Source organism: Falco cherrug, chromosome 2 (genome assembly GCF_023634085.1).
Source record: "Falco cherrug isolate bFalChe1 chromosome 2, bFalChe1.pri, whole genome shotgun sequence".
NCBI lineage: Eukaryota > Metazoa > Chordata > Aves > Falconiformes > Falconidae > Falco > Falco cherrug.
The window spans coordinates 78668085-78695475 of record NC_073698.1 but is presented as its reverse complement, the minus strand read 5'-3'; the positions used below and the strand labels follow the sequence as shown (position 1 = coordinate 78695475).

The window sequence follows — 27391 nt, the reverse complement described above, 5'->3', positions numbered from 1 at the left end:
AATAAAGAAATACCCCATGAGATCAATCCTGTATTGTCATGGAGACAAAAAAGGAAGAAAATAGAGTCAGTAATAACCTGGTCATTTTTATTTTGGAGGCATGTGAAACCTACAATCACATTATACAAAAGGGAGTGTGTTGAGAACCATAGTTATATTTAAAGTTAGAAAACCTCTTTTAAATATAGACAGTGTCAGTAACGGTGAAAGGAGCAGAGAAGAACACATCAATTTTCATCTTTCTATTAAGTTCTATTTCTGCAGCTTGCTACAGTTGTTTATCTTCCTTTAAAGTTTCTCTTAGCTGACTTCTAAAAAATTCTAGTTAAGCAAAGTATTATAGGTCTGTGATCTATTTAATCCTATTTCTATGTGTCCACATAGAACATTTGGTTTCAGATTGAATTTTTAAATAATAATCAGCACTTTTGGGTAGTTTAAAATGGTGCAGAGAGAATGGGAATTCAACAGGAATTCTCATTTAGAGAAGAGCATGAATATATTAATTATTTTTTTCTTGTAGTACTTTACAGGGTAAATGAACCCATTACATTTAGGCATGGGAAATATTTCTCTCCTCTTTATGCATATACACAGGCACACAACTATAAATGTCATACTTTACAAAGGTCATTGATACCCTATTTTACAAATATCAAATTTTATGAAATAAGCAGTAAGATCATGGAGTAAAACTTACTTTTTTGTCATGTTTCATGACTACTGACAAGGTTAACAGTATTTTTCCCCACAAACACTTAGTCATGGAAAAACATTGCTTCAGTGAATTTTCTACCAAAAATGTGTCTATACGTGAGAAAGTGTATATATCAAGTATATTATTTGTGCAAAAAGTAAATCCAAAATTAGGCATTTAGATAGTACTAACAAGGAACCTTTGAAATTCTGTGGAGCAGAACATTTCAATGCATTTTTCTAAAGTGACTTTGAGCTTGGTTTATATTGTGTAATGTTTCAAAGTGGAAAAAAAAAGAAGCAAAACTTTAATATTTTATTTAAAGAAAAAATCCCTTGAGCTAAAACAATTACAGTGATGTTTCATGAAAAATGCAAAGTTTGCCTTTTTATTCTAATTCAAAATGAGAAAGTATATAATTGCAGAATTCCCAGAGAAGAGTCTATTCTGGCTACAGTCCTGCTCTGAGAACACTTCAATGCATAGCAAATGTATGATTCAGTTTTATCATTACCTGTTTTACAGTATTATATATATGTTCCAATATATGTGCTATATGCTTCTGTAATCTATTATCTACAAGGCCTATGCTCACTTTTTCTTGGTATACAGTGTGTACCTTACGATATATAGTGTATGTACATACAGCATCTTAATTTGTGCTGTATGTGGCAGTAGGCAGTGCAGACCACTCGCAAAACAATAAATGCACTATATTATATGGTGTATGTGTTTTATACAGGTTGCTTGTGATTTAGTGTGCATTGTGTGTTTGTGGCGACAACTTCTGTTGAAAAGCCACCCATGGTAACTCATGGGAATGTTCCAGCCACAGCCTTTAAGTAGGAGAGACTTTAGGTCTTGAGATGTGCAACAGTGAGCATGTTAATGTTTGAGACAAGGAATCTTCTCCACTCACACTGTGAAAGATTTGCCAAGCTGTGATGGAATCCAACATTGATGGCGAGAACTGGTGTCCTGGCATTGCTTACACTGGTACCTCCGCACTGATACATATTTACAAAAGAGACAGTGACCTGCAACGTTGTCTGAAAGCAGTCCTCCCTGTAGTAACACTTGGGTTCTCTGCTGCTTTGTCCAAACTGTTTGTCCTTTAGTCAATTTGAAATGTTTAAATTGTGTTAGTTTAGTCTTTTTGCCCCTTCTCATCAACACTGACAACGCCTATAAAAATGTATAAGCTATGCAAAATGCCATTTGAAATTTGCAGAATTTGAAATCCTTCAACTAACGAAACAGTTCACCCTGAAATATTTAATTATTTAAATGTGGTAAAGTTATTTTCTTCTCAGAGGGAATGAAACAACTTTATTTCATGATGATATCTGAATGTAAGACAAAAAACAATCTGACCTTAGTTTTCATCCCACAGTCCAGCTTAAAAAAACAACCTTTTGCAGTCATTTAAAGATCATGAAGCCATGGAGTTGGTCAGAATAGGTAACACACTTGCAAAAAAAAAAGTGTTTTGACAATAAAAGTCCTATATGTTTCTAAAGAAGTTGGGTGGGGGTTTTTTGACAGCAAAGCACAGAAACTTTCCAACAGGAAATGATTATACGCTTAGATTCCAAACCCACAGTTCTGATCCCCGCAGCCTGCCTCACCAGGTGCTCAAGACCTGAATCTCCCAGTCCGGTCACCTGCAGTGGGGCGGACGGCACCACGCTTGCAGAGAGCTTGCCAGAGGAACTGAAGCAGCACAGTGGAAACTATATACTTTGCTTCAAGTTTTGTTTCTGTTTCTGAAGGCAGGAGGGAGAAAAAAATAAAGCATCAAAGGAGAAAATTCGGTCAGATCCATCCCGTGACACATTTTAAATACAGAGAGGGTGCTGGCTTTTGCAGAGCAATGATTTATTGGTAGTTGATGAAAGGCAAGTCCCACACTGGTTTTATTAGCTCCAGTGAGACTTTACTCCAGTGGACTATAAGCTCACTGAAACAGACAGCTCATGTGGCAGAAAAGAGTAATCTTGAGAATGTTCCTCAGTAGATTTAATGGGATATAGAAACAACATAAGTTGCTGACTGCGCTGGTTTAACTCCTTGCTGATAAACTGTGTCACAAAGACCTTTTTTATGAGTCAGTGGAACAGATGAGCTTGTGGGCATCAGGTGGGAATTTGAAAGAGGTTTGGAGGATTTGAAAAAGCTTTTTGTCTGTGGATTATAAACTGTGCCTTAAAATGTTTATACTAATTATACCTCATACATGTAGAAAATCAGACAGGAAAATTATCACGTATTGAAATTAGCCCAATACTATTTAAATGGAATTTTAATATTTATTTCTGTCAATAATGGGCTTTTTCCCTGCACTGCCAATCTTTATTTTACTCTAAACTACATTTTATATTGCAGAGTACAGAAATTATTTCCACTAGTCAGGTATAGGGAATCTTGCACTGTGACTGAGAAATACAGTACATAATTATGGCCAACCATTTGGTACTATTCATATTCTTGAATGCCAGATATTGTACACCTTGTTTTAGTAGCTATTCAGTATGCAAATCCCTGCTTCCCAATTCATTTTTACCTTCAGCACTCATTATCTAATCATCTTTCCACACTACACACTGAATGAACAGAAGCATATTTCAAAGCACAGCATAAAATTTTCCTAATGCATTTAGCTGAACAAACTTATGTGACTGCCTTCAACAGATCAATAAGTGCCTTACAAAAGATTTAGCAAGTGAATGGTAGGGGCTTCTGGCCAGAACACAATTACTGGTGAATGGTAGGCCTGTAATGCAAATATACCTCATCAACTCAACTTTGGTTGATTCACCTGATAAGAGAGCAAATCATTATACTTTTGAATTATAACTCAAGAATATCTCCTTATCAGATTTTTCTATGTATGACCCACTTAAAGGTCTTTCTTTTAGCAGAGGAATGCACAAATTAGAACAAACTGCATCTGAAATTTATATATCATGGTAAAAAGTTACTACTTCATGTGCAGAGAGTGTTTTGAATTGGTACCTAGAAACAGACTTGCATTTGGTAGGAAAAAAATGTCAACTTTGTGAATATTTCAAAAACTTTCTGGAGAACACTTTGACTTTGGAGACATGTACTTAATGTGTAATCTTTCATTTTCTCTTTAGGCTCCAAAGAAGCACTTGCAAAATGGAATTATTCGTGGATACCAGATAGGTTATCGGGAGTACAGTGCAGGGGGAAATTTCCAGTTCAACATCATCAGTATCGATACCACTGGAGACAGTGAAGTTTATACACTGAATAACCTGAAAAAATTCACCCAGTATGGCATGGTAGTCCAGGCTTGTAACCGGGCTGGAATAGGACCTTCTTCTCAGGAAATCATTACCACAACTCTTGAGGATGGTAAGTCCTTGACAAACAGCTATCATGGGACATAGTATTATTTCTTTATTTATTTTTGCCTTCCTACATTTATTGCTTGCTTAGTGATTGTTATGTGGATAATATAAGATCAGACTTTCAGTTGTTAGATACAGTAAGCAGACAGGCAGAAGAGACTGGCCAACAACGAGGTACAATTCTCATTGCAAGTGATACAGAATTATAGAGGTAAATAAATATAACTCTACTAATGTGATATATCCTGCTGTGAGCAAGATTGACTAAAGCTATAGCTTTCATTAAGAAGCCTATTGCTCTAGTGTTTAGATATTTGCAAATTTTGTGATCTCGTCGTAGCTTCATAGTGATCTCATCGTAGTTTTGAGATGCTAAGAAGTATAACTCTGAAAGGTGAAGCAATACTTTTAATTTTGTTGGCTTTCTTTTGTTTTCAAATGTCTGCTGTGAAACCTAGAGCTCTTGTACTGCACAATCACTTGTCAGCCTAAGGAGAGATGTGTGAGTTTTTCAAGGATATCCAAACTAATGAAAGAAAAATCATTGTTATTTCAGACAAAATTCAACCTGTCTAATCGAAGTAACAATTTGGATTTTTTTTTTTTCAAATTGCGCAGACTTCTCAAACAATGAGAGGGAGTCCTCTAGTGGAAAAAGAGAATTATTCCAAATCCAAAAAGAGGCACAATATTTTAGAGTAAAAATTGAAGAACAGTCCTAAAGGATAGTGTAAGTCTGATTTTCAGCTACTATAATTTGGCATTGGTCTACTAAAGTCAGTGCCAGCTGGGAATCTGACTTTTTACATGAAGGAGATGGAGTTACATATGTCTAAAATTCTCAAGAAGTACAGATTATGAAGCATATGCTTCATGGAAGGCTGGTGGTTTTCATTTACTCTAAATGCTTCTAGGCCTGGACAGATCACTGCAAGACCTCGGAAGGCAGTATAATCACTCATGGATATACTTTGTATTATAATAATGGTACTTTTTTTCTTCGGAATCCACCATGCTTACTTTTCCTGGCGACTTTTTTTTTTTGTGATACTCAGAATTTGGGTCCCTCTCAGAATTAAAGATGTCATGAGCTTTAAAAGCAATGCCAGATACTAATACAGCTGTATTGCTTTGACAATAAACAGCCAACAGAAAATGCCTCAGATTTGGCTGACTTTTTCCAATTTGTCTAAATGTCAGTGAAAAATTTTATGGACTTTTTTTTTTCCAATATTTTTTAAAAATGCACCTGCTTTGCCCCACTACCAATTTTAAAGGGACATTAGATTTGTCCAGAGAGATGGCAATTTGGCTGCGAACTTTAATATGTATATATACATATATATAAAGTGCTTACAGAATATTCTGCATATTTCAGCACTAGGACACATTTCTCTTTCAAAAGAAGTGACAAAAAACCCTATTAAAATACTAGTTAGCAAGTGGGGAAGCAGTATATCAAAAGTATTTCCAGGGAAATCAGAGCAGAAACATGTGGATTGTAGTGAAGTTTTGCATTGTTGACAGCGTGTAACTGCTAATTAAATAATGGGTGGTGGGATGGCAGAGAAAATTGAAAGGGTAGCTGAAGGAGAAATACTGAGTTGTATTCTTCGAGTTAAAAATGGTGAATCTCTTATTCCAGTCCCCAGTTGCCCTCCTGGGAACGTGCAAGCCACGGCCACATCACCAGAAACCATCTCTATTTCTTGGTCAACATTGGCAAAAGAAACCCTGAATGGGATTCTGCAAGGATTCAGGGTTATCTACTGGGCCAACCTCTTGGACGGAGGTGAGAGAAATCAAGCTATTACTGAGTAGCAAGCCATATGTGGCCATTGTATGGTTTGCCCTCTGCTGTGAAGGCATTGTGCTGCCTTTTCTCTTTGGTTTAGAGAAAGCCTCATCTACCTTTGAAGGAAGCCGTTCTCCACAGAGCTGTAAGAAGGTAGCAGGCATTGCAAAGCTGCCTGCAGATGCCCTCGGGGAAAGCTTCCACCATGGGTTTGCAGTGCTCCTTAGACCTGCCATAGTACCCAAAATGGCCCAAGCAAGTTTCATCTCAGTTGCAAAGGCCAGCAGGTTTCTTTTCTAAAGAATGATGACATGAACCTAGAACATACCTGCCCAAACCTGCATCTGATTTTAGCTCGATTGGTTATCTGTTTGCTTAGCTAGTTGCCTACCTGAGTGGTTATTGCTTTTTTTTTTTTTTTTTTTTTGAGGGTAAAAGAAGGAAATATTTTCAGAAAAGGCATGTTTTCTTGCCAGACTCTTCTGTTGTGCTTATGTTTTGTACTCTTAGCCTAATTCCTAGGGAAATAGACTCCTGAGTAGACAATAAGGGAAATGATCAAAGGAGAAATGGGATACTTTACTGATCTTCAATTTGTCACATGATGGTAATTCTACGTATAGTCCTTTCTTGTAGATTAAATACTAGTAAGTTTGAGTTGTGCATGCCTTTATTCTTATTTGCCCTGCTGAATTTTCACAGCTCTTGGGCTATGAACTATCTCCCGTCTTTGCTTTCATCCATCAGGCTTATAGTTCACTCTATTATGCAACTGTCTTGCAAATTCTGACCTCTATTAGTGTAGCAAGGGGAACTTGGAGTGGAATGTAATCCAGAGGCCCACTGTTACTGCTGGTAATGTTAAGAGTCAAAAATATTTGGAAATAAACCACCAATTCTTTTGTACATTTAAAAATAAAAAATAAAAATGTATGAGAAGCATACATAAAATGTAGACATGACAGATATAAAATTTAATGTTTTCAGTGATGCCTTCTTTGGATCAGATCCTATGTGAATATTACCAGTGCACGTCTAAGCTTCTATGTGATGTCCTGAAAGATGATGAAAAAAGATGATGTTCATGCAGTGCTTAAAACTGGATTTTCTTCATTTATTCAGCTTTATTTTCTGCCCTAAATATGTTTAAAGCTTTTTTGCCATATGGGTTGTACTTCTTAGCTTGCTGCAAACAAGATTCATATGAAGTGCGTCATCTTTCAGCAAATAAATCTGATTTTACTGTATTTAAATCTATTGTTAGCTAGTATTACTGCCATCAAGTGCTTTGCAGCAGTACTTGCTACATATTTTAAGAAAAAGGGGACTTTTTTTTGGTTTTCCTTATGGGAAATGGTCTTTCTCAAAGCCAGTAAATCTTTATGAAGATAATTGACTTTTTCATTTTTGCTTTAGGGAATGTTTTGCAATAATCTCTTCTTGTTATCTATTCTTTATGAAAAATCTTACTACTTGTAGATATCTTCAGTTTTCTTCCCTGTATTTAAAAAAATGCAAAAAATAGTTTGAAAATGAAAACTAGGTCTGCTTTGAATAGTAGGAATTCAGGACACAAATGAATTTATTTTAATTTATTACAATTCATTGCTGTTTTATAATAATGAAGCAATACTTTTCTGGTACACTCTTTAATCCTCAGGATTTCCACAGTATCAGTAGCTGGGAGAAGACTGAACTTGGCAATAACTCAATTTCCTTTTTATTCTGTAGAGCTGGGAGAGATAAAGAATGTCACTACTACACAGCCATCACTGGAGCTTGATGGCCTGGAAAAATACACCAACTACAGCATTCAGGTGTTGGCTTTTACACGAGCTGGAGATGGAGTGAGAAGTGAACAAATTTTCACCCGCACTAAAGAAGATGGTAAGCAGTAAAACATTTTCCATTCCCACTTCCACAAAATGTTGGTATGTCTCAGACATTCAAAATAGTGTAAATATTGCACACAAACATGCAGAGTGAGATTTCTATCTGGTGTTCTTGAGTTAGGAGCACAAGGAGAGGAATATATGCACACAGCTTTGAAAAACATCTCACTGCAAGACTATAGTTCAGGTGAGCCAGAAGTTTGTAGGCAACATTAATGATCTGAGCAAGTTTGTCTTCTTTTTTTTTAATTATTTTTTATATTTTTTTCTCTGAAATACTTCAGGATCTTATTTGAAAATTTTGAGAAGGTTTGAGTTAATTCTGTCAAAGTGATTGAAAATGGGGAAAGGATGAGAGACTATTCTGCGACAATCTTATATAACTTAGATGCTTCTAAGAAGGTTTTTTTTCAGTATATATATAAAAAAATTCCTCCAAGCACCTCTTCCTTCAAAGCAAAATGAAGAACAAAAATGTCTTGCCTTTGTTCGTAGACCACAGCATGGAAAATTTAAGTCTTAATGATGAAAGTTTAAGAAACTTTTAATCACACACAGACACACACACATGCACACATGAGATTTCATAATCACTTTCTTGTAACTTTATGGAAATCACTTCAGGTGGTATCAGTAGGATGCCACATACTGATCTATTTCTCAAGGTCTAGAATTTCAAATTCAGGGATAGTTTTTTCCCTAACCTTTTTAATGCCTTGAAAACCCCATGAGATGCACAAATATGTCTCTAGACCCCTAAATACTTTTGAAAATCTATTTTTTGGCAGAAATAGAAATGCACAGAAGCTTAGCAATGAAGTTACCTGAATAATGTTTGATTGGTGAATTCTCCTGAGTTATGCAATGTGTTTTCAAGGAAATTAGTCAATGGATTTTTTCGTTATTACTTATCCAGTTCACTGGTCATTCATGCATATATGAATGTATTTGTCAATTTTTTTATTTGTAATGAGATTTACAAAAGTGCCAAGAGAGTAGGTTCAGTAAATTAACTGGCTTGATGAACGTTTGGCATTTTTTTGCCAATAAAATATTACTTGATAAATTTTATTATTTTTTTCCAATAAAATAGTGAGAGACTCTTTCTAAAATTTACATACAATGCAAGGTCACCTGGCCCCAACTGTAGCTGTATCCAGGGGATGCAGTATAAATTAAAATTGGACTTTTAACATTTTTTTTACATTATCAAACAAGTTATTTGTTCCTTGTTCTATTTTCATGTGCTTAATACTTTTCATTACTTTGATCAAAGTTGAAATAATAGCAAAACAAGTACTGTCTTACAGCTGAAAAATATGAGGAAATTCAGGCATATAACAATGTTGGTTTATGTAGGTCTACTTCGTGGTCTTGTTTGTAGTTATCACTGAGATCCTGCATTAGCTTGCAGCAGAGGCTCTGTTTAAAACTGTCTCAAGGTACCACACCTACTCTGAAATTGTCAAGGACAATTTTCTCAGCTATAGACTTGTGTGTCTTAAACACTGAATGTTAGGTTGTTCTGATCCCACCCTAAAGTCCTTTAACAACTGCTGTGGAACACCTAAGTCCCAAGTCAGATGCTTTTGAGACATCCAGTGCTTGGAGGTAGGTGGTTTTATTTCAAAGATAAGTCTGAAAAATAAGAGAACTCTAAGACCACCTGCTGCATTTTGAAGTTACTTTTTGTCAAGCCTGCTGCCTTGTGTCAAATTGGACAGCCAGTCCAGTTGTGGGGGACAATAAGAAGCATTCTTCCAGAAATCCCTGAAAAGCCAGCCTGTAGACAGCCCCTGGCTCCTGGGTCTGCACTTTGTGGCGCATAGGCTGGAGAAGTCGTGACAGCTGATTGGGAATGCCACACACTGGTTTCTGTTGAGTTAAAAGCTCCAAGCTACCAAAACTTCCCTGGGTGCAGAGAATATCTTGTCTGTGTGAGGTTCCTTCAGCTTTTGGATTTGATCAGATGGCAGCAGTGCTTCCAGCAGTACCACTGTCTCTCATTGGGGACAATAAAAACATAGTGTACTGCTCCTGAAATTTTTCTGACACCTCGCCAAGACTGTTCTCCATCTTTAAAGAGGATTGGATGCACCTCAGCCATTGCTGATGTTTACTAACCTTTTCTCCAAAATTTGAAGTGATGAGGACTTCATAGCTTCCATAAGTGTTCTGTACCAGTTAAGGATCCACCATAATGCAATTTCTTTTGCTGCAGAGTAGGCTGAGTACTTCCCTCCATCCTGCTGGCCAGGGAGACTGATGGAGAACTTGCTGCTTTATAACAGTATTTCCTATCTGAAGGGTTACTGTGCCTGTTGCTCCCTCCCCTGACACACACATCTGTGCATGGCCTGTGACCTGCCTGCAGCTTGCAGCTGTTCTGAAACATTGGAAGCCCCCAATATTATTTTTTTTCCTTAACCCACCTCTTCCTAGTTTGCTCTTCCCTAATTCTTGGTGGTTTTTTTGCTCTCCCTTTCTGAGATCAGACAGGCCCCAAAATGGGGGTAGCACACAGACCTTGTTTGGCTGCTGTGCAAAGGCACATCTCTGATCTTTAATCCTCCTGGCAACTCAGCAATAATTCACCCCAAGGCAGCATGACTAATCTTTTCAGATGTTTTTCTGATGCTTTGCAGTGGTTCCACTCATTAAATCTTTTCTCCAGAAAAGTAAACTGAGAGGTGTTCCAGAAGATACAATGATTTCATGTTTTGCTTCAGCTACACAACTTTTTATTAAGGGCAGTAAAAGGTTTGGAGTGGCATATATAAAGGCTTGCAGTTAAATGTAAGCCAAAACCAAAGTCCTGGGTCTAAACATCCCTAAGGCTGTGGAAATTAAATGGGAAAAGAGAATTCACATTGCCAAACTATAAGCATTAAACAGGTGCCTCTTCCTCAGAAGAACAGACATTTCTTCTATAATTTTCTAAGGAAAAGTTTTCTGTAGAGAATTATTCAGTAGAACAATCTCAGTGCACCTAAAAGATCCTGCCCTAAAGTTAAACACTCTCTCTCGGCATGTGAAATGAAAATAATTGCAACCTTAAGAGAGCTTAGATCTGGAAACCTTAGATCTCTGATCCGAGACCTTGTCTGGCTAAAATTATGATATCAGATATTCCACCCTCCTCCAATAAAATCTGCAAATCTGAGATATTTTTAAGTGGCTGCCAAGCCCTCCACATTGTGATTACTATGAGGCTGTATCACACCATTAACACCTTTTTCTTTTTTCATTTCTTTTACATGAGGGGAAACTTTTCTTTGTAAAGACCAGTGGTGCAGCATCTTTCACTGTTGTTGTGGAAAGGCAGCTTGTGGCCTCCAGTGACTTCTTCGTTGGTGTTCAACTAGAAACATCAGGCCAAAATATCTTTAGCAGGTTTGAAATCTCCAATGTGGCAAAATAAGAGTAACCTAGGGAGTGAAGCAGTCAGCCTGGATGAAATGAGTTGACACTTTGGTTTCTTGTAATGTTTGATACTGATTTTAGACACCAGAGGTCAGACAGTGCTGCTGATCAACTTAGTAAGTGGGAACAGTTCTAACAGAAAATAAACTTTCCTTTCAGTGTGATCATATTTATGGTGTTTGTCTAGCTTTTTCGCCCTTGTTATCCTTCAGAAAAAGAAGGTGCTTTTCTACAAGTTCCTCTTGTCAGAAAAATAAGCCAAGTACAAAAGTTCAATTTTTAAGAATTCGTTGTGGTTTCATCCCCTACCCTTTCCACTTTACAGTTTCTAATGAGCTGCTTCTCCTCTTCACCAGAGGACTTTAGTAAATCATGAAGATTTAAAATAGTTCTTCAAATTATCTTCCCCCCTGTATTCAAAGTACACTTTCAAAAGCTAACCCATGTTTTAGCAATGGAGAGGGTGACAGATTCCCTCTCTGTTTCTGCACTGCTAATGTGGTATGAGAAAGCTACAGCTGAGGCAATGAATTTGCCCCCCATACAAGCCCGACATATTATGCAACATCTTGGCAGCGGCAGCGCCTCTGACCTTGGGCAGAACTGGCCAGCAGGGATGCAGCCAGCAGGGATGCAGCCCGCAGGGCCCCTCCTGGGGGATCATAGGCTTATAGCATCGTGTAGGTTGGAAAAGACCTTTGAGATCGAGTCCAGCCATCAACCTAGTGCTGCCAAATCCACCACTAAACCACGTCCCTAAAGCTTTCTGCAGTTGACAGTTGGGCCTAGTGTGGCTGCTTTTTACTGAGTGTCTGGCAGAGGTTGCTTCTGGGGTTTCTGTGATGCAGGAGGATCTTTGTTTCTCTCTTGTATCAGTTTCTTTGGAGAAAATGCATTCTAATGCACACAAAGCTGTTTGTATCTCATAGAAGACGCTGCTTGGTGTAGCAGTGCTGTCCATCCAGCTCTCCTCTGCCAGAGAGGTCAGTGTTCAGAGCAAGGGGAAATCTGCAGCAAAGAAGCGACAGGGACCAGCTGCAGGAAGGAAGGAGGAGTAACATTAAACCCCTTTGCCAGCCTCGTTGTAAGACTTTGCCTGAATCCAGAGAGATTTCTCTTTCTGGACACTAATCTTCCTGGCAACTGACATGAGAGAGATGGAGGTACAGATCATAGAACCACAGAATGGTTTGGGTTGGAAGGGACCTTAAAGATCACCTAGTTCCACCTCCCCTGCCATGGGCAGGACACCTCCCACTACACCAAGTTGCTCCAAGCCCCATCCAGCCTGGCCTTGAACACTGCCAGGGATGGGGCACCCACAGCTGCCCTGGCCAACCTGTTCCAGTGTCTCACCACCCTCATAGTAAAGAGTTTATTCCTAATAACTAATCTAAATCTGCCCTTTTTCATTTTAAAACCATTATTGCATTTAGCTACAGGCCCTGCTAAAAAGTCTGCCCCCATCTTTCCTATAACCTCCACTGCAGTACTGAAAGGCTGCTGTAAGGTCTCCCTGGAGTCTTCTCTTCTTCAAGCTGAATATTCATCAGATACCAAGATACCATCTGATGCAGCTTTATACTTACTCTAAAATTAATAAGCATCAATCCAATCAAGTTCATGTTCAGTACTTTTCAGAGCTCTGCTTGGGCTCGTTCAGCTGATGAGGATGGCTGTGCAGTTCATCACCTGGGTGTTGTGATGGAAAATTGCCCTTAATGATCCCTTAATGCATTTTTTTTCCTATTGTCAGAGATCTCCAATTTTGCCTTTCTGACTAACAAAAAAGGTACAGAATAATAAATTGACTAACAAAAAAGGTTCAGAATAATAAATGTGAAATTGGCAGGACTTGATAGAAATGGTGTAATTAACAAGGCCAGTTCAGAGTGAACGAGGGGTGCACAGCACATGTGAATGCATTTGGCTAGCATAGGTCTAAACTGTAAGTGGGATATCTACATGGATAAAGGCACAACTGGCAGCAGTCAGGAGTTTATTTTGGTTTGTTTCTCATGAATGTAACTGTCAATAGGATAGTCCTCTGTAGTGTAGGATTAAAAACCTGTTACAAAGCAGGGTTCAGTTTTCCGATAAATTGGTGACATGGCTCTTAAATGCACTGTGCTCTGTGCATTTGCCTCCCTGCTGTTCAGTACTGTGAAGAAAAATGGTGATAATCTCCCTGCTTATGAAAAAGGGAATGAGAAAGTTCCTGGAGCTCCTCCCCATTATCTGGCACATCTAATGCTGTTTCCCGGGCTAGTCGTATCGGTATAATTGCCTTCTCTGTGTTAGCATTTCACTTGCACTGTCAAGAATACAAAGTGTTCTCCTCCACATGAAAGCAGCATGCTATTTCCGTGTCTTTCAAAGCCTTGCTAGCTGGAGAATGAGGCCATCTTTGATCTTAAATTTGCCAAATCTGCTCCCCGGAAGGTTGCGATGTTGGCTAGAAGCAGTCCTTGGCTTCTCTGTGCTCAGCCCTGGTTGTCCTCCAGCTTCTTAACTGTTATTTTACCCCTGGTGACCATGGCAAAAAAAACCAATGGTGTTGTGCAAGTTTAGCTTAGCTTTGCTGGGATCTGTGGGAATCAGTGTGCTAAATAAAGATCCATGGAAAGCTCAGTAAGAGAACCCAGGCCTCCTGATACTGCTGTCCCATAATGAGTGAAGCTAGTAAGGCTACAGGGTGCAATGGCAGTGGGAGGAAATATCTGAAGTTAGCATAGCAAGGCTGGGGTCTTTCCAAGATAACTTCCTTCAGATGCTCAAGCAACCCATGTTTAGTAACAAGTGTTTCAGTTAAGGCTGAGCTGGTTCCCAGGGAATGAGTTTGAACGAGGACTTTACCCTCTGGGCACAGGACAGAGGTGGTCTGTGAGGCATCAGATGACAGTCTGCAGAGTTCTTGCTAACCAAATGTAAACACTTCCCCACACACAGTCCTGTCCGCATGCACAACCCAGCAAACAAGGTAGCAAAAAGAGGCGTAACAAATGAACATTCAGAATAATTTTGGCACCACTGCAAAACTTGTTGCCTGATTCCAGCCTCTCTGCAACAAGGTGGAGGGATCCTTGGATCAGCAATTTGACTATATGGCTTCCCGACTCTCCAGCCCCTCTTTCTGCTGCTCTGTATACCAGACAGTAATACAGCAGTGCAATGACAAGTAGTGTTTTCCACGTATGTCCTTTGATAGGAAAATGCTAGATGAATTCCAAGTTAGTCTCTCAACAGTTGACAGCCATGACCAATTACCGTCAGAACCTGTCCCTATAGATCACACCCTAATTTAACAATAAATTACTTTAACCTCATACATCTATCTGCAGTGATTTCCAGAAAGCATAACTAACCGTAAAGGAATCCTCCTGTGGGTTAAGTAATTACCCTGGAGAGCTAGCTTTCACTCCTCAGCAGTGGGAGCAAATGGCACTTCTAATGAACTGGGCATAAATAACAAGTTGAATGCTCTCAAGCATCAATATTTACTCTGTGTTGGATAGAACTGCTAACTGAATTAGCCCCTTTGCAGCGAGGGGCTGGGTTTGCATGCAGTTATGATCATGACATTCTCAGTTGATGTTTTATTAGCTTTCTCAACACACTATAAATGGAAAATGCAAATTCAGAAATGTTGCGCTGAGTGGTGCCTATCTACCAATTCTCTCACATTTGCCAGTAGTACCTGTGCAGATATAATATTGAACCTCCTATGTTTTTTACAACCTGAAGTAGCTAGCCACAAAGCTAAGCAAATTTAGACCCCAGGTTCTCTGGCTTCTCTTAATAGGCAAAATTTTGTACCACCATAACACCCACTTCCTTAAATGAAGTAGAAAAAAGATTAAGGATCCATCTACAATGATCAGATTGCTGGACAAGGGGGTTTTTATCTGTATTGAACAATAATTCTTTCCTGTGAAAGGAAAGAAAGCTGATCAAGCACTGCAATGGTAATTTTACTGCAAATTCTAACAATTTGGTTGTTTTGCTTGAAATTAGACAAAAATATTAGATTCCTCATAAACTAAAAGTTCTGTAGAGAACAGAGTCAATCAGAGTATTTTTTCTTTAATACCATATGTAGTAATTTCCAACACAGTGTGTCTATTTCAGTAGTTTAGCATGAATATTCACCACACACAGTATTAAAATGTTTCAAATTCTTTATTTTGATTGTTTTAAAAATATTTCTAAATATTTTCTTGTTGACAAAAGGTGGTTTTTTTCAGGAAACTTTAAAGTAATGCATTCTGATGTTAAATGTAGCCCTTGCTATTTTGTTTTAAGTACAAGCTTGTGTGCAATGTGATATTCTAGCATGAGGAATTTTTTCACATTAGCATAAGAGTGCTTCCAAAGTTGGAGAACATTGTACAGTGTAACGTGTGTTTGAAAAATAACAAATGCTCATGAAATTAAAGCCTTTCTCAAAAGGCAAGCATGAGAAGAGATATAGTTAAGATTATGTACCAAGATTTTAGTGTTTTCTGGCTGAAGTTTTTTCCATGTGGTTTTAGAGAGGAGGTGTTTTTTTTCTCTTTCTCTGCAACAGATTTTGATGGCTCATATGGATAGCTGCTGTAATTAGAGAAATAGATAGGTGTTGACATGCTGCAGTGCCAGGTAGAGGTTTGAGCTGTTGAGGGCAAGGCTGAGGATGAGGATACTGTGTGGCCACATGTCTGCTCACATACCATGCCACTAGCTAGACCAGGGTCACGTCAGGCAGTGCTGACTGCATGGGATTACAGCTCATCTACTCTCCACTTCAATAAATTCACAGGTCTATGGTGTATATCCATTAAACTGTTCATAATAAACAGTTTATAATAGGTTGTTTGGCAATGTTAGTGGCCACAGCCAACATATTTTCATGCATGCAGGCTTGGGGTGGTACTTCACAGAAGTTTATCCATCAGTGGCAACTTCTGCTTTGGGGGCCTCTGAGGGAGCCTCTCACCTCTTATGGATGGTGACACAGCCCTCCAAACCCTCTACCCTGGAGCGGGCAGTGTGGAGGCTGCTTCCTATCACACAGTGTCCATCTCGGTCCACAGGCGCATGGTTACCAAACCAGCACACTCCTCTTTTCGTTTTTACTCCTCTGTTACACTAGGGTGACCAAGTACCTGCCATGGGCCACTATAACACATCTTGATTTTCCAGTTCCAGGTCCTCCAGCTGGTGTTAAAGCAGCTGCAGCTTCAGCCTCTACTGTCTTCGTCTCCTGGCTCCCTCCCCTGAAGCTGAACGGCATCATTCGGAAATACACTGTCTTCTGCTCACACCCCTACCCCACCGTAAGTCCCACAGAGCGACTGCAGATGGGCAGCACTGATTCATGGGGCTGAAACAGTGTGTTTGCACATACTCAGTGCTTGGTGTTCGCCTTGCCACATCCTTGCCGTTTGTTCACCCTAAGCGAGGGTGAAGGGCGATCCTGTGGCTGCAGGGGTGACTGAGAGTTGGTTTTAATTTTTCTCACCTATCAGACTTCTGCACTGTTTAAAACTCATTGCAGAGCGCTGATTTACAAATAATTTCAAAACTCACAATTGAAGTTGAGTATCTTTTAAGGTGCTTGTTTTCTGGGTTTTTTTTAGAATGTGTTCAGTTACCTTTTACAGGACCAGCTGCAAGAGCACTGTTGTAGCTGGAGGCATGTATTTATACACCCATACTTAGATGTGTTTTCATTTAAGTTCCTGCCTTTTTGGCTTGAGTGTTCATGTGTGAAGGAACATAATGACTTATGAACGGACATATTTGCATGTGAATAAGCTTATGTATGCCTGGAGTATTTGCCCACTCGGTCTACATGCTATTACTTACTGAGAAAGTGACAAGAGAAAAATTGAGTTGAATATCTCTGAGTCACAAAGGAACCCACCTATCTTTAAACACAAAGGCCAATTGCTTGTTATAAATACCCATGCATATTTATTTTATTGTACATTGAAAAAGCTACTTATTTAGTTTTTATTCAAGGTTTTGATTTAGTATGTAAGCAGGACTTCCCATCAAAGTTAGCATTGCAAGACGAAAAATGCAATCTTAGTTTATCAGAAAAGGAAAATATTGTTGCAGAAGTAGGAGGAGTTTGACAGGGAGATTTCCAAAAGTGCTTCAGGCTTATTTTCAAAGCTGGCTGAGAGAGAGGAAGGCCCAAGGGTATGTCTGAATGGGACCCTGCAGGCAGACACAGCCTCATGCAACCCACTCTTCCAGCAAGTGAACTACTTCTGCAGGTATTCAAGGGGAGAAGGGGCAAAACATACATGTCCGTTGATGGCTATGCTTAAACAGATACATCCTACTATAAGCAGGATTTATTAGTCATATCCAAATCTAAGGGTTGGAGAAGTTTGCTTCATTTATGTTTTGGAACTACTGACTCCTAACCCCATTAATTAAATAATTGTAGCCATGCAAATCATGAGCATACTGTTGAAATGTAAACTAGCAAGAGAGGTTTTTTGTCGTGGTTCATATTTCGATGGCACACGGTGGTTTAAAGAGGTCGGAGTTGACAGAACTGAACCTTGCTGCTGGGGCTGTGGTCTGAGCAGAGCCCCTGCACTTCTCTGGGGGTTGCAGACAACAGCAGGTGGTGCTGCTGGCTCTTGCTAGTTACTTACCATGCACAAAGCTGCAGTGTTCCTTCCTGAGGCTTTGCCAGCCAATTTTTTGTATGTTTACATCACCAGGAAAATAAACATCTTCAGCTAAATGTTTTTTCTCTAACATGCAGTTCTGTCATACAGAAAAATATTTTTTTATTGTGTGGTTACCTTTTGGCGTACCTCAGTGATGTACAATGACAAGAATAGTTACTCTTTTTGCTGGTCTTGGCCTATACTGAATTTTACTGGTATATTTTGTGGTGTTCATTATGGCATGATGTGGGGGTGTCACTGTACACCGTACTTCAGGGTAGAGGCACTTGAAGATGTTTGTGTTTTCTGTAAATTGTTAACGTGTACGTGTATATTTATCCTGTTACCTGAGTGCATGAAGGGTGGGAGGTGGGGGGTGTATGTACATATAAAAATATATATGTACATACACATATGCATATATATGTACAATATGTATGTGTGAGGCAAGTCCCTGTGCCACTTCTCACTAGCGTTTTGCAGATTAGCATGAGTAGTGTCTTACACAGCAGGTCTTCTGTATCAGTCCTGTGTGGTGAGGCAGCAATCACACTCACTGGTCAGTTTCTGGATATTTTCACATAAGTGCAAGACCTCAGGATGCATTTAATATAGAACACGCTTCCCCAGCCTTATTTCTAACTTTTTTTTTAACTGTTATTCTTAAAGGGATTCTGAAATAAAAGTTGTTTTATTCAGAGCTAGCTTTGCAGTGAAACAAGCCTGCTGCAGAGGTGCTTGAATGCTAACACTCCCATGCAGATATGGTCTTTATATCCCAAAGGAGTTTTTGTATGATTCACTGTTGGCAAGGACAAGTAGTTGTCAGAGGAAGAGGTCTTCAATTAGGATGAGGAAGGGAATAAGTAGAAGACCTGTGTCTTTATAATTTCTGCTGCCATCGTAAGTAGCCAGTGCTGTAACTGGAGGTATAGAGCCATAAAAACTTCCTGAACAGACTTCTTCCTTCAGTCAAAGCCCTGGCTGCAAAATAACTTTGCTAAAATTCTGCTATTTAAGCAGAAAGGCAAACTAAGTTTTTGAGCATCGGTGAGAAGAAAAAGTACAGTGGTAAACTTATGGGAAGGCTATATATTCTTTGCAGATTGTATTTTACAAGCAGTATGTGTTTGCTGAGAACAAGTCAATACAGACACTTAGGCTGACAAGACAGTCCTTTACACAACTACACTGCTTTGGTGTTTAAGTTACCAACAGAAGAGCTAATGAGCTCAGTCATATTGTGCACATTTTTATTACAAAACATAACCCTCATATGACCCTAACATATCATAAGATGAAGATTTGCTACCTCTTGCACAGTTCAGTTTGCTTTGCAAGGGCAGAAGCTGGTAAAACTTCGGCTGCCCTGTGCAGAAGGATGCAAACATTTCCTTTTTAAATATTTTGGGTCCTAAGGACAGTATTTGCCTGGGATGTTTCAAACCACAAATACGATTCATGTGTGAAAGATAAAAATGATTCTCCATTGCAGTCTGTTCTCTAGCCAAGAAAAAGGTCAAGCAAGGATCCAACGTCACGATTTTTAATTGTTGTGCCCATATTACTGGATAGGCATTATTAGGCAGAACTTTCTCTTTTTTTATTCTGCAAATATAGGGAAAAATACAGAAATGTGACTTACTGGGTCCTTCATTCTTCAAATATAAGAAACAGAACATGCCAGAATTTAAGTTAAAATAATCATCCTCTATGATAACTCATATCACACTCCTACAGTTCTTGACTCCACATCCATGTCCAACTCCTTGTACGAGCTGGCTTCTCAAGACCACCTATAATGGTCCCATGTTGGCCATCTTCCTTCTAGATGTGTTTATCCCTGGTGTACTGGCAGGACACTCATGACACTCATTCTTTCCAGGCCTCAGGGAAGCAACAAGCAGGGCTTCATCTGCAGCGCAGGCTGCCATCCCACCCTGTCAGTGCAGGTATTCCTAGTGGTGCCATAGACATTGCACATGGTTTGAATCCTAGCAAAGAAGCTAGGGTGGTTCAGCTCCTACCTGGCCCTGCGGGGCAGCTGCCTCTGGTGGCTACTCCAGCACCTGGTGCCTTGCTTTATAGATGTGTATTGCCTGGGCTTTTAAAAGGGCAACAGAAAATGAGATTTAAGTGATTTCTGGAAAAAAAAAACCCACCAAAAAAACGAAAACAAACCAACAACAACCTCCTATTGCATTCAGGTCAGTACACTACATAAGGAGGAGTCAATGGGTGTAGATTAAATAAAATTTAGGTGGCAGAAAGTGTCCTGAAAATGTCATTGTAAACATAAAGCATGCAGTGGCTAGCTAACCTCAGAAACTGTAATCTCAGAACAGGTAAAAAGCAACACAGAAGCATGGTGTGTGCTGAAAGCAAGAGCAGGAATGTTAAGAAGCAGGATTTTCTCATATGGCAAGGGCTGAGAAAGTGTTAGAACTGACAGGGAAAGCAGAGAGAGGTTGAGCTGAGGAAATGAAGACCAACTATATCATTTGGGTGTCAACGAACAGTATGACATCACTCAATCAGAAATACACATTAAAATCTTATTTTGCTTTGTTGATTAGAAAATGCAGTCATTACTGTTGTTGTTGCAGTTGGGGTTTTGTTGGGAGTGATCTGTTGGTCAGCCATTCACCAACAGGAGCAAACGTATTAAACAGGCTTATCCTGCTGTTTCCAGCAAAGCAGGTTATTAAATTGTGCATCAGTCTCATGCTTTCTCCATAGGATACCTGGAGATTAATGGAAAGGAGTAATGTAAGTACAACTGCACTATAAAAAGATAATAAATGGACCTTGCTTTCCTTTTTGGTGATTTTTCTTTTCAGGACATTGTCAGTTGGTTCTTTTCTTTGTTCTGCTCCTATTAAGATGTCCTGTACCTGCTCCGGTATGTCCATGGGTGTTTTGTACTGAAGAGTCCGAGACTGGGCAGAGTACGTAGATGCAACCTCACAAATGTAGAGCAGAGGGGAAGGATCGCCTCCCTCCTTCCCCCCGCCCCGGACCTCCTGGCTACGCTGTTACAAATCCAGAGTTGATAATACCAGACCTGCCTTGCTGCAGAGCTGCCCCTTGGGCAGTTGGCCCTCCGGCTGTACTAGTGCATGGAGTTACTCTATCCCAGATGCAGGACTTCATGTTTTTGTTTTTTCTTTTTGGACTTCGTGACATTCTGTTCACCCCATTTCTTCAACAACCATGTTGAGGTCCCCCTGAACAACAACCCTGCTCTCCAGCATACAAACTGTTACCTCAGTTTCAGGCTATTCACAAACCTGCTGACATTGCACTCTTGTTCTGTCTCTCAGACCATTAATGAAGACATTAAACAGTATTGGTCCCACAAGATGATCCCTGAGGGATACCACTAATTATTGGCTTGCCACTGAATCTTGCACTGCTGATCACAAGTTTGGGCGCAGCAGTGCAGGCTTTTTTTCCATCCATTTTATTGTTCACTTATTTAGCCAGTATTTCACAAATCTGGTGATAACAAGACTGTGGAAGAGTGGGTCAAAGGCTTTGCTAAAGCTAAGGTGAGCAACATCCACTGCCCTCCCCTCCCCTTGTCCACAGTGCCAGTCACCTTGTCATAGAAACCGATCAGGTTGGTCAAGCATTATTTACCTTTTGGTACCATGGGTTTCTGTATGACTAATTGATTCTTAAGTGCCCTCTAATTCAATCTCCATCTACTGTGAATACAGCTTCACTCCAAAATACTCTTCAAGAAGCTTCAGAGACCTGGAGACCTGACAGCAAAGCTTACCAGTGAAAAGTGGGGCAAAAAAAGCATCGAGTACCTTAGCTCTTTCCAAATTCCATTTCACTAAGTACTCTGCATCACTGAGCAATGTGCCCAGACTCTCTTTAGCCTTCCTTTTGTAGCTTGTGTACTTAAAGAAACCCTTCTTGCTTTTGTCCTACACCATAAAAATTTGTGGTTTAGTTCAGTCAGGATCTATATGTTCATTCATGGTGGCCTTCTGTCATGCTTGCTCAACATTCCGTACATTGCAAAAGACCATTCTTGTGCTCTGAGGAGGTTGTCCTTGAAGATTAGCCAGCTGTTCTGAGTTCTTTTGCCCTTCAGAACAGTTTCCCATGGTATCGCTTCTCTCAGGATCTTGAAGTCTAGTCTTATTGTCACAGTCACAACAGCCAAAGTCATCACAGACCTTCACATCTTCAACCAGTTTTTCCTTGTTTGTGAGCAACAGGTTCGATAGATCATTTCCACTAGTCAGTCTATTGATCACCGTCATCAAGAAATGGTCGTCAGTACTTCCAGAAATCTCCTAGATTGCTTGCTTCCAGTCTTATTGCCCTTCTAGCAGTTGTCAGTGTGGTAAAAGTCACCCATGAGTGCTACGATGTACACCTGTGAGACTTTCTTCAGCTGCTTAATACCAGATTCATCTGGCTCCTCCTTTTGATCAGAAGATCAGACATGTACCAGACAACTACTACAACACTATGATTACTGGTCAGTCCTCCGGTCCTTATGCGCAGACTTTCTCCTGGTTTGTCACCTGCCCCAAGGCAGCACTTCATGCATTCAAGAAACTCTACACAAAATGAAAGCACACTTTCATACCTTCCTACATATCTTTCTTGAAGAGGCTGCATCCCTCCATGCAGAACACCACTCCTGAGTGCTATCCTATCATGTTACCATAATCCCAATGAGGCTGTAGCTCTGCAGCTACACACAGACTTCCAATTACTGTTCTGTAATTGGTGTATTGGTGTGTAGGCATTTGAGATGGATCCTAAACTGTGCTGCTGTTACAAGGGAAAAGTGAGATCCTCTTCTGTAATGTTGCCTCCTAGACCCATCTGTTTTGCCCCTTTGTGCCCTTGCTTCTCTATTATGGTAGCTCTCCTCAACCACACCTAGTTTAAAGCCCTCACCACTAGCTTAGCAAGCTTCTTTGCAAAGATGTTCATGCTGCACTTTGCCAGATATACCCCATCCCTGCTCTGTAGCTTTCATTCCTTAAGGTCCTGCAGTCATAGAAGATAAAGCCTGACTGCTAGACCAACCCTGCAACATCAATCAACTCCTGCTCGAGCCTTCTCCCTCATCAGAAGGTTTGAGGAGACACCACCTGGGCACCCCTGCTCTTCACTTTCATCTTCCAATATCTGTTGTGACTCTTGACATGGTTCACATTGCCCCTGCCAGTGTTGGTGCCCACATGGAAAAGCAGCAAAGGAAAAGAGTCGAAGGGCTGGATGAGCCTTGGCAGTATCTCCACACATCTCTAATCTTGAAGCCTGCCAAGCAAAAAGTTCCCATGATACTAGGTCAGGTTGGCAGATCAGTGCCTCCATTCCCTGCAGGATGAAGTCTCCAATAACTATCACATGAGTTTTTCCTTTTGTGCAGACGCAAGGTTAAGGCTCAGATGGCTCTGATGAATCCTCTCATAGATCTTGTTCATCCTCACCAGTCCCCAGGGCTTTATACATATTCTGAATTTGCAGGTCTGCAAGTGGAGCAGGAGTCTTTCCTGTAGTCAGAAATCAAACTTCCAACCTTCTAATATCCTGACTGTCACCTTCCCTTACCTGCCTGGACATGTTCTCCTGCTGTCCTTCCTTCTTTTGAGTTGTGTGATTTGGGTTCTCATCACCACATGCAGTTTTGAGTAGAGTTGCTGGGGCCCCCTGCATAGCTGCTGTGATGACTGGTGTGGCAACCAGTCAGCGGCGCTCTGCCTTCCCCTGAATGGGTCCCTTCTTGCAAAACTATGAGACCACTGAAGCTTTCCCCATCCAAGCACTCATCAGTTAGCTTGTGAGCCCTGTTGTTGCTACATCCTCCACACCACCCCCACAGCAAAGGGAAGGGTGACACAGGCATCCACTGCCCTGGGGGACACTTTCACTGATGCAGTGTGTTCCTGTCTAAGCCGAGTGAACTGGCTTCTCCACAGCTGACAGTGTTCTACATTTTGCAAAGGTGTGTATATCTGTTTAGCTCTATGTATGTGTGCAGTGTATGGCTTTTCCATCAGAAAAGCTGCATTACCCAAACTTTAATCATTACTGCTTTCTTCTGAAAAGCTGTCTGTGGTGCACAAAGTTATTACTGGATTCTCTTGGGCATGATGTTCGATAAACATGTTGTTAATACCAAACCAATAACTGTTCAGCACATCACAGGAGGGATTGTGATTCTTAAATGTGAATTCCCTTGCCTTTGATTAAATGCTTCATATCCATCTTAGTTTTCTGAGTGCTCGGTAATCATATCTCTACCAGACTTTTAAAGCTCTTACTGTTTGACACCAAATCTCTTACTGGACAGTATGACATGAATTTCCATGAAGCAGTGGTACCTCTGTGAAGCTGCTCCCCAAAGCACCTGAATCAAACTGTGATCAACTCCAAAACTCTATTTGAGGAAGACTTCAGATTGCGTTTCACTTTCTAGGACAAGTATCCAAAGACTGTCAAATATGACAAGAAGCTTGCAAAGCATCCAGGTACAAATTTTAAAACCTACTTTTCTGAAAAGAAGAACCGGGTTATTCTCTGGCTTGAATCCTGGCAATAGTTTTGAAATGCTATTTGATCAAACTGTTGCTAGTTGCAGGATTCTGCTAAGAGGTATGATTTCTGCCTTAAACCCACCTTGACTGAGGTCCCCAAATGACCAGAAGCCTGAGGACTGGAAGGACAAGAAATTGCAGAGCAAGATGCTGTTGAACCAGATGAATGGAGTGAGATTGTTCCTACAAAGATCCCGGGTGATGCTGTCAGGCTAAGAGAACACACAGCAGACCCCAATGCTGAAATAGGGGTTCTCTCTAGTGCAAACCCTACAGTCAGCCCCTGGTACCTGGCAGTGACCTATGTCTGAAAGAATCTTTGAAAACTGTAATCTACAATACTGGACTTCTCCAAAGGATTTAAAAAGACACAAAAGCTGAAAGCCTAGCAAAGAATCATCCTGGCCTGAAAATATTTCTGTGAAACAGTTGGGCTTGGAAGACTGGAGAGATAAACAGATGTGAAGCAATGATGGAGAAGGAAACGATCTTATATTTGGCCAAAACCCAAGACAATTGACTTGAAAATGTAATTGATATTGGAAACTGACCAACATCTGGGACTGTTTGGGGCAGAAGGTTACTGATCTTTTCAGTATACTTGTTTTCCTGTAAGAAACATACTTTTAAGCCTGTTAGACTTCTGTATTTGTTTCATTTATTTGCATTTGGTTTAAACCCACTAAAAGGAAAGAAAAAATTTACATGCTTTAACCTGCTGTCAAATTAAACTACAGGCATATGATGTCTGTGCAAGACACCGTTTCCACGTACATTCTGTCTGCTCAGTCCTGTGATAGGATAACCACCACCACCAGCAGCAGTAGCAGCAGTAGTGACTAGACTATTATCTGTTTGTCACATCTCTATGCACCTTTTTCTGTCAATCTGTAGAGCAGAAGGAAAAACTGTAGTCAGATTTCCGAGTTATGGTGTATTACAGTGGGGTTTTTTCTGTTCAGTAGAAAAAGCAGCATGAATCAGATTCTTTCTCCAGGTTTTCTTCCTCTTCCACAAATGCATAGATTGCAGCCTCCCAACTCTGGTCACATAGTTTTTAAAAGTTTCTAATGGAAAATACGCCAAATATCTTGGTTTCTTAGGAAGTCCTATATGTTTGAGATATATTCCCCAACACAAACACATGCAGAATCTTCCAGAAAACAGCTGGAGAATATTCTTTGCAATGTATTACTGATATCCTATCAAAAGCATACACAGGAGACTCTGGGGGTTGCTCAGTGAGTTACTTATGCTCTGTCTCTGTAATTTGTAGGCTCGGGGTGGGGTTCAGTTCACCTGACTTCAGACACGTTGACGAGAGATATCTATGCTGATTCTGGGGTCATCAAGACTTTCATTAAAGAAAAGAAGCTAGATGTCTGGGAGAAGCTGAATGAATCTTCTTCCAAAAGCTTCCCTTCTCTTTATTTACTCTAGAGAAAGTACACATGGTTATCTTAAACCAGATGATGTGCATCTTAAACTACATGATATGAAAGTATATACAATTTTCTTAAACTATACCTTTAAAGAACCAGAATTCGTTTATATAAATTCCCAGCACCCAGGTATCTTCCACACAATTCTTTCAGACAGACACAAATCTTGTGCTGATTGTGTATAGGATCTGTCCAAATCCTAACTCAATGTGAGGCAGCTTTGCATCATACTTCCTGGCCCTCAGTTCCTTGCATGCCTTGAATAAAAGGCATGGAAAACAGAACTAAAGCAATTATAATCCAGAAGTGATTTGTTGTTGAACACTGTAGAGGCTGAAAGTCTCTTTAACAGAGGGGAGATGTAGCTGGCAGAATCTGGCTGACAAAGTTACTGTTGAACAGAAGCTCATTTAGAATCTGTAAGGTTGAGTTTAAAAGATGCATTCACTGATTTGTGTACTACAAGCAGTATTTATCACTGTGTCTATACAGTACTTTTTACAACATGAAGATATTTATGTTTATTAATTCCTGTTCTTATTTATGTTTATTAATTCCTGTTCTTTATATAGCATAGAACTCGTGTATAATTTGGGGTTTTTTTAGAAATTATTTTGAATGGTATTTAAAATATGTCTTTTTTTAATATACCACATGTACTGTTTACAGCTTTTTCATAGTTATTTCACAGCTTTGGTACTAGCTCCCAAACATAGTACATTCATTCTTTTAATTGCTTTGTCAATTTTACATTTTTTGCTGATCTTATTTTTGTCATAAAGTGCATCTCAGGAGAGATGTGGCAGAATATAAATAAATTCTGATGATGTGCTGTTTTAGATGATTTTAAAAGGTCTCCTTGCAAAGCTCCACTAAAACAAATTTGATATTGATTTTTTCATGAAACTCTGGTCTTGTCTCACTACCTAGTCTCACATACAGGTATATCAATATAGTCTAACAGTAGGTCCTTGCTGTTGGTTGGAGTGGATTTCAGCAGGTTTGAATTCCTCCCATTCCCTTCTGTGTCATATAGGGGACAGAGCACTTGGGACTAGATGGTGTCATACAAATTGTGAGTTGACTGAAATGCTCTGAATAAACCTGTTGTTTTCTTGGTGCTACCAAAGGAGGCAGCAGAACTCCTGGCGGTGCAGAAGGTGGTCTCCTGACCTTCCTGTGACACAACATGCTGCTTCCCTGATCATGAGCCCCAAGAGGCTGATGGACTCTCTGTGAGTTGCTGCAAAGGAGCAAGCAGGTGGTGTACTGTGGTGGCTCCAAGCAACAGACTCCTTGACTGCATGAGCTACCTGGAAGTTCAGGCAGCAGGCTGTCTTCCAGGCATAATTCCTGGAAATTGGTTTACGAGATTTTCTATCAAGTGGGAAGGCAGGGAGCTGCCTCTGCTGTTTCCAAAATTTTCTTGCACTTTCTAACATTTCAGTTCCATATTTAAGAAAAAAAAAAAAATGTGGAAGCTGCATTCTGTTTTGTGCACAGATTCTGTTTGTAATAG

At 40.0% G+C, this 27391-nt stretch overlaps 1 protein-coding gene across 2 annotated transcripts in view; it reads left to right on the top strand.

Moving 5' to 3' along the window:
• DSCAM (DS cell adhesion molecule) overlaps positions 1–27391 on the top strand; it is a 470648-nt gene that overhangs the window by 374788 nt on the left and 68469 nt on the right. For both annotated transcript variants that reach the window (XM_055702437.1, XM_055702438.1), the window contains exons 17-20: positions 3838–4078; positions 5720–5866; positions 7601–7756; positions 16366–16499. In XM_055702437.1, coding sequence (XP_055558412.1) covers positions 3838–4078; positions 5720–5866; positions 7601–7756; positions 16366–16499 — 678 coding nt within the window. The remainder of the gene's footprint in view (positions 1–3837; positions 4079–5719; positions 5867–7600; positions 7757–16365; positions 16500–27391) is intronic.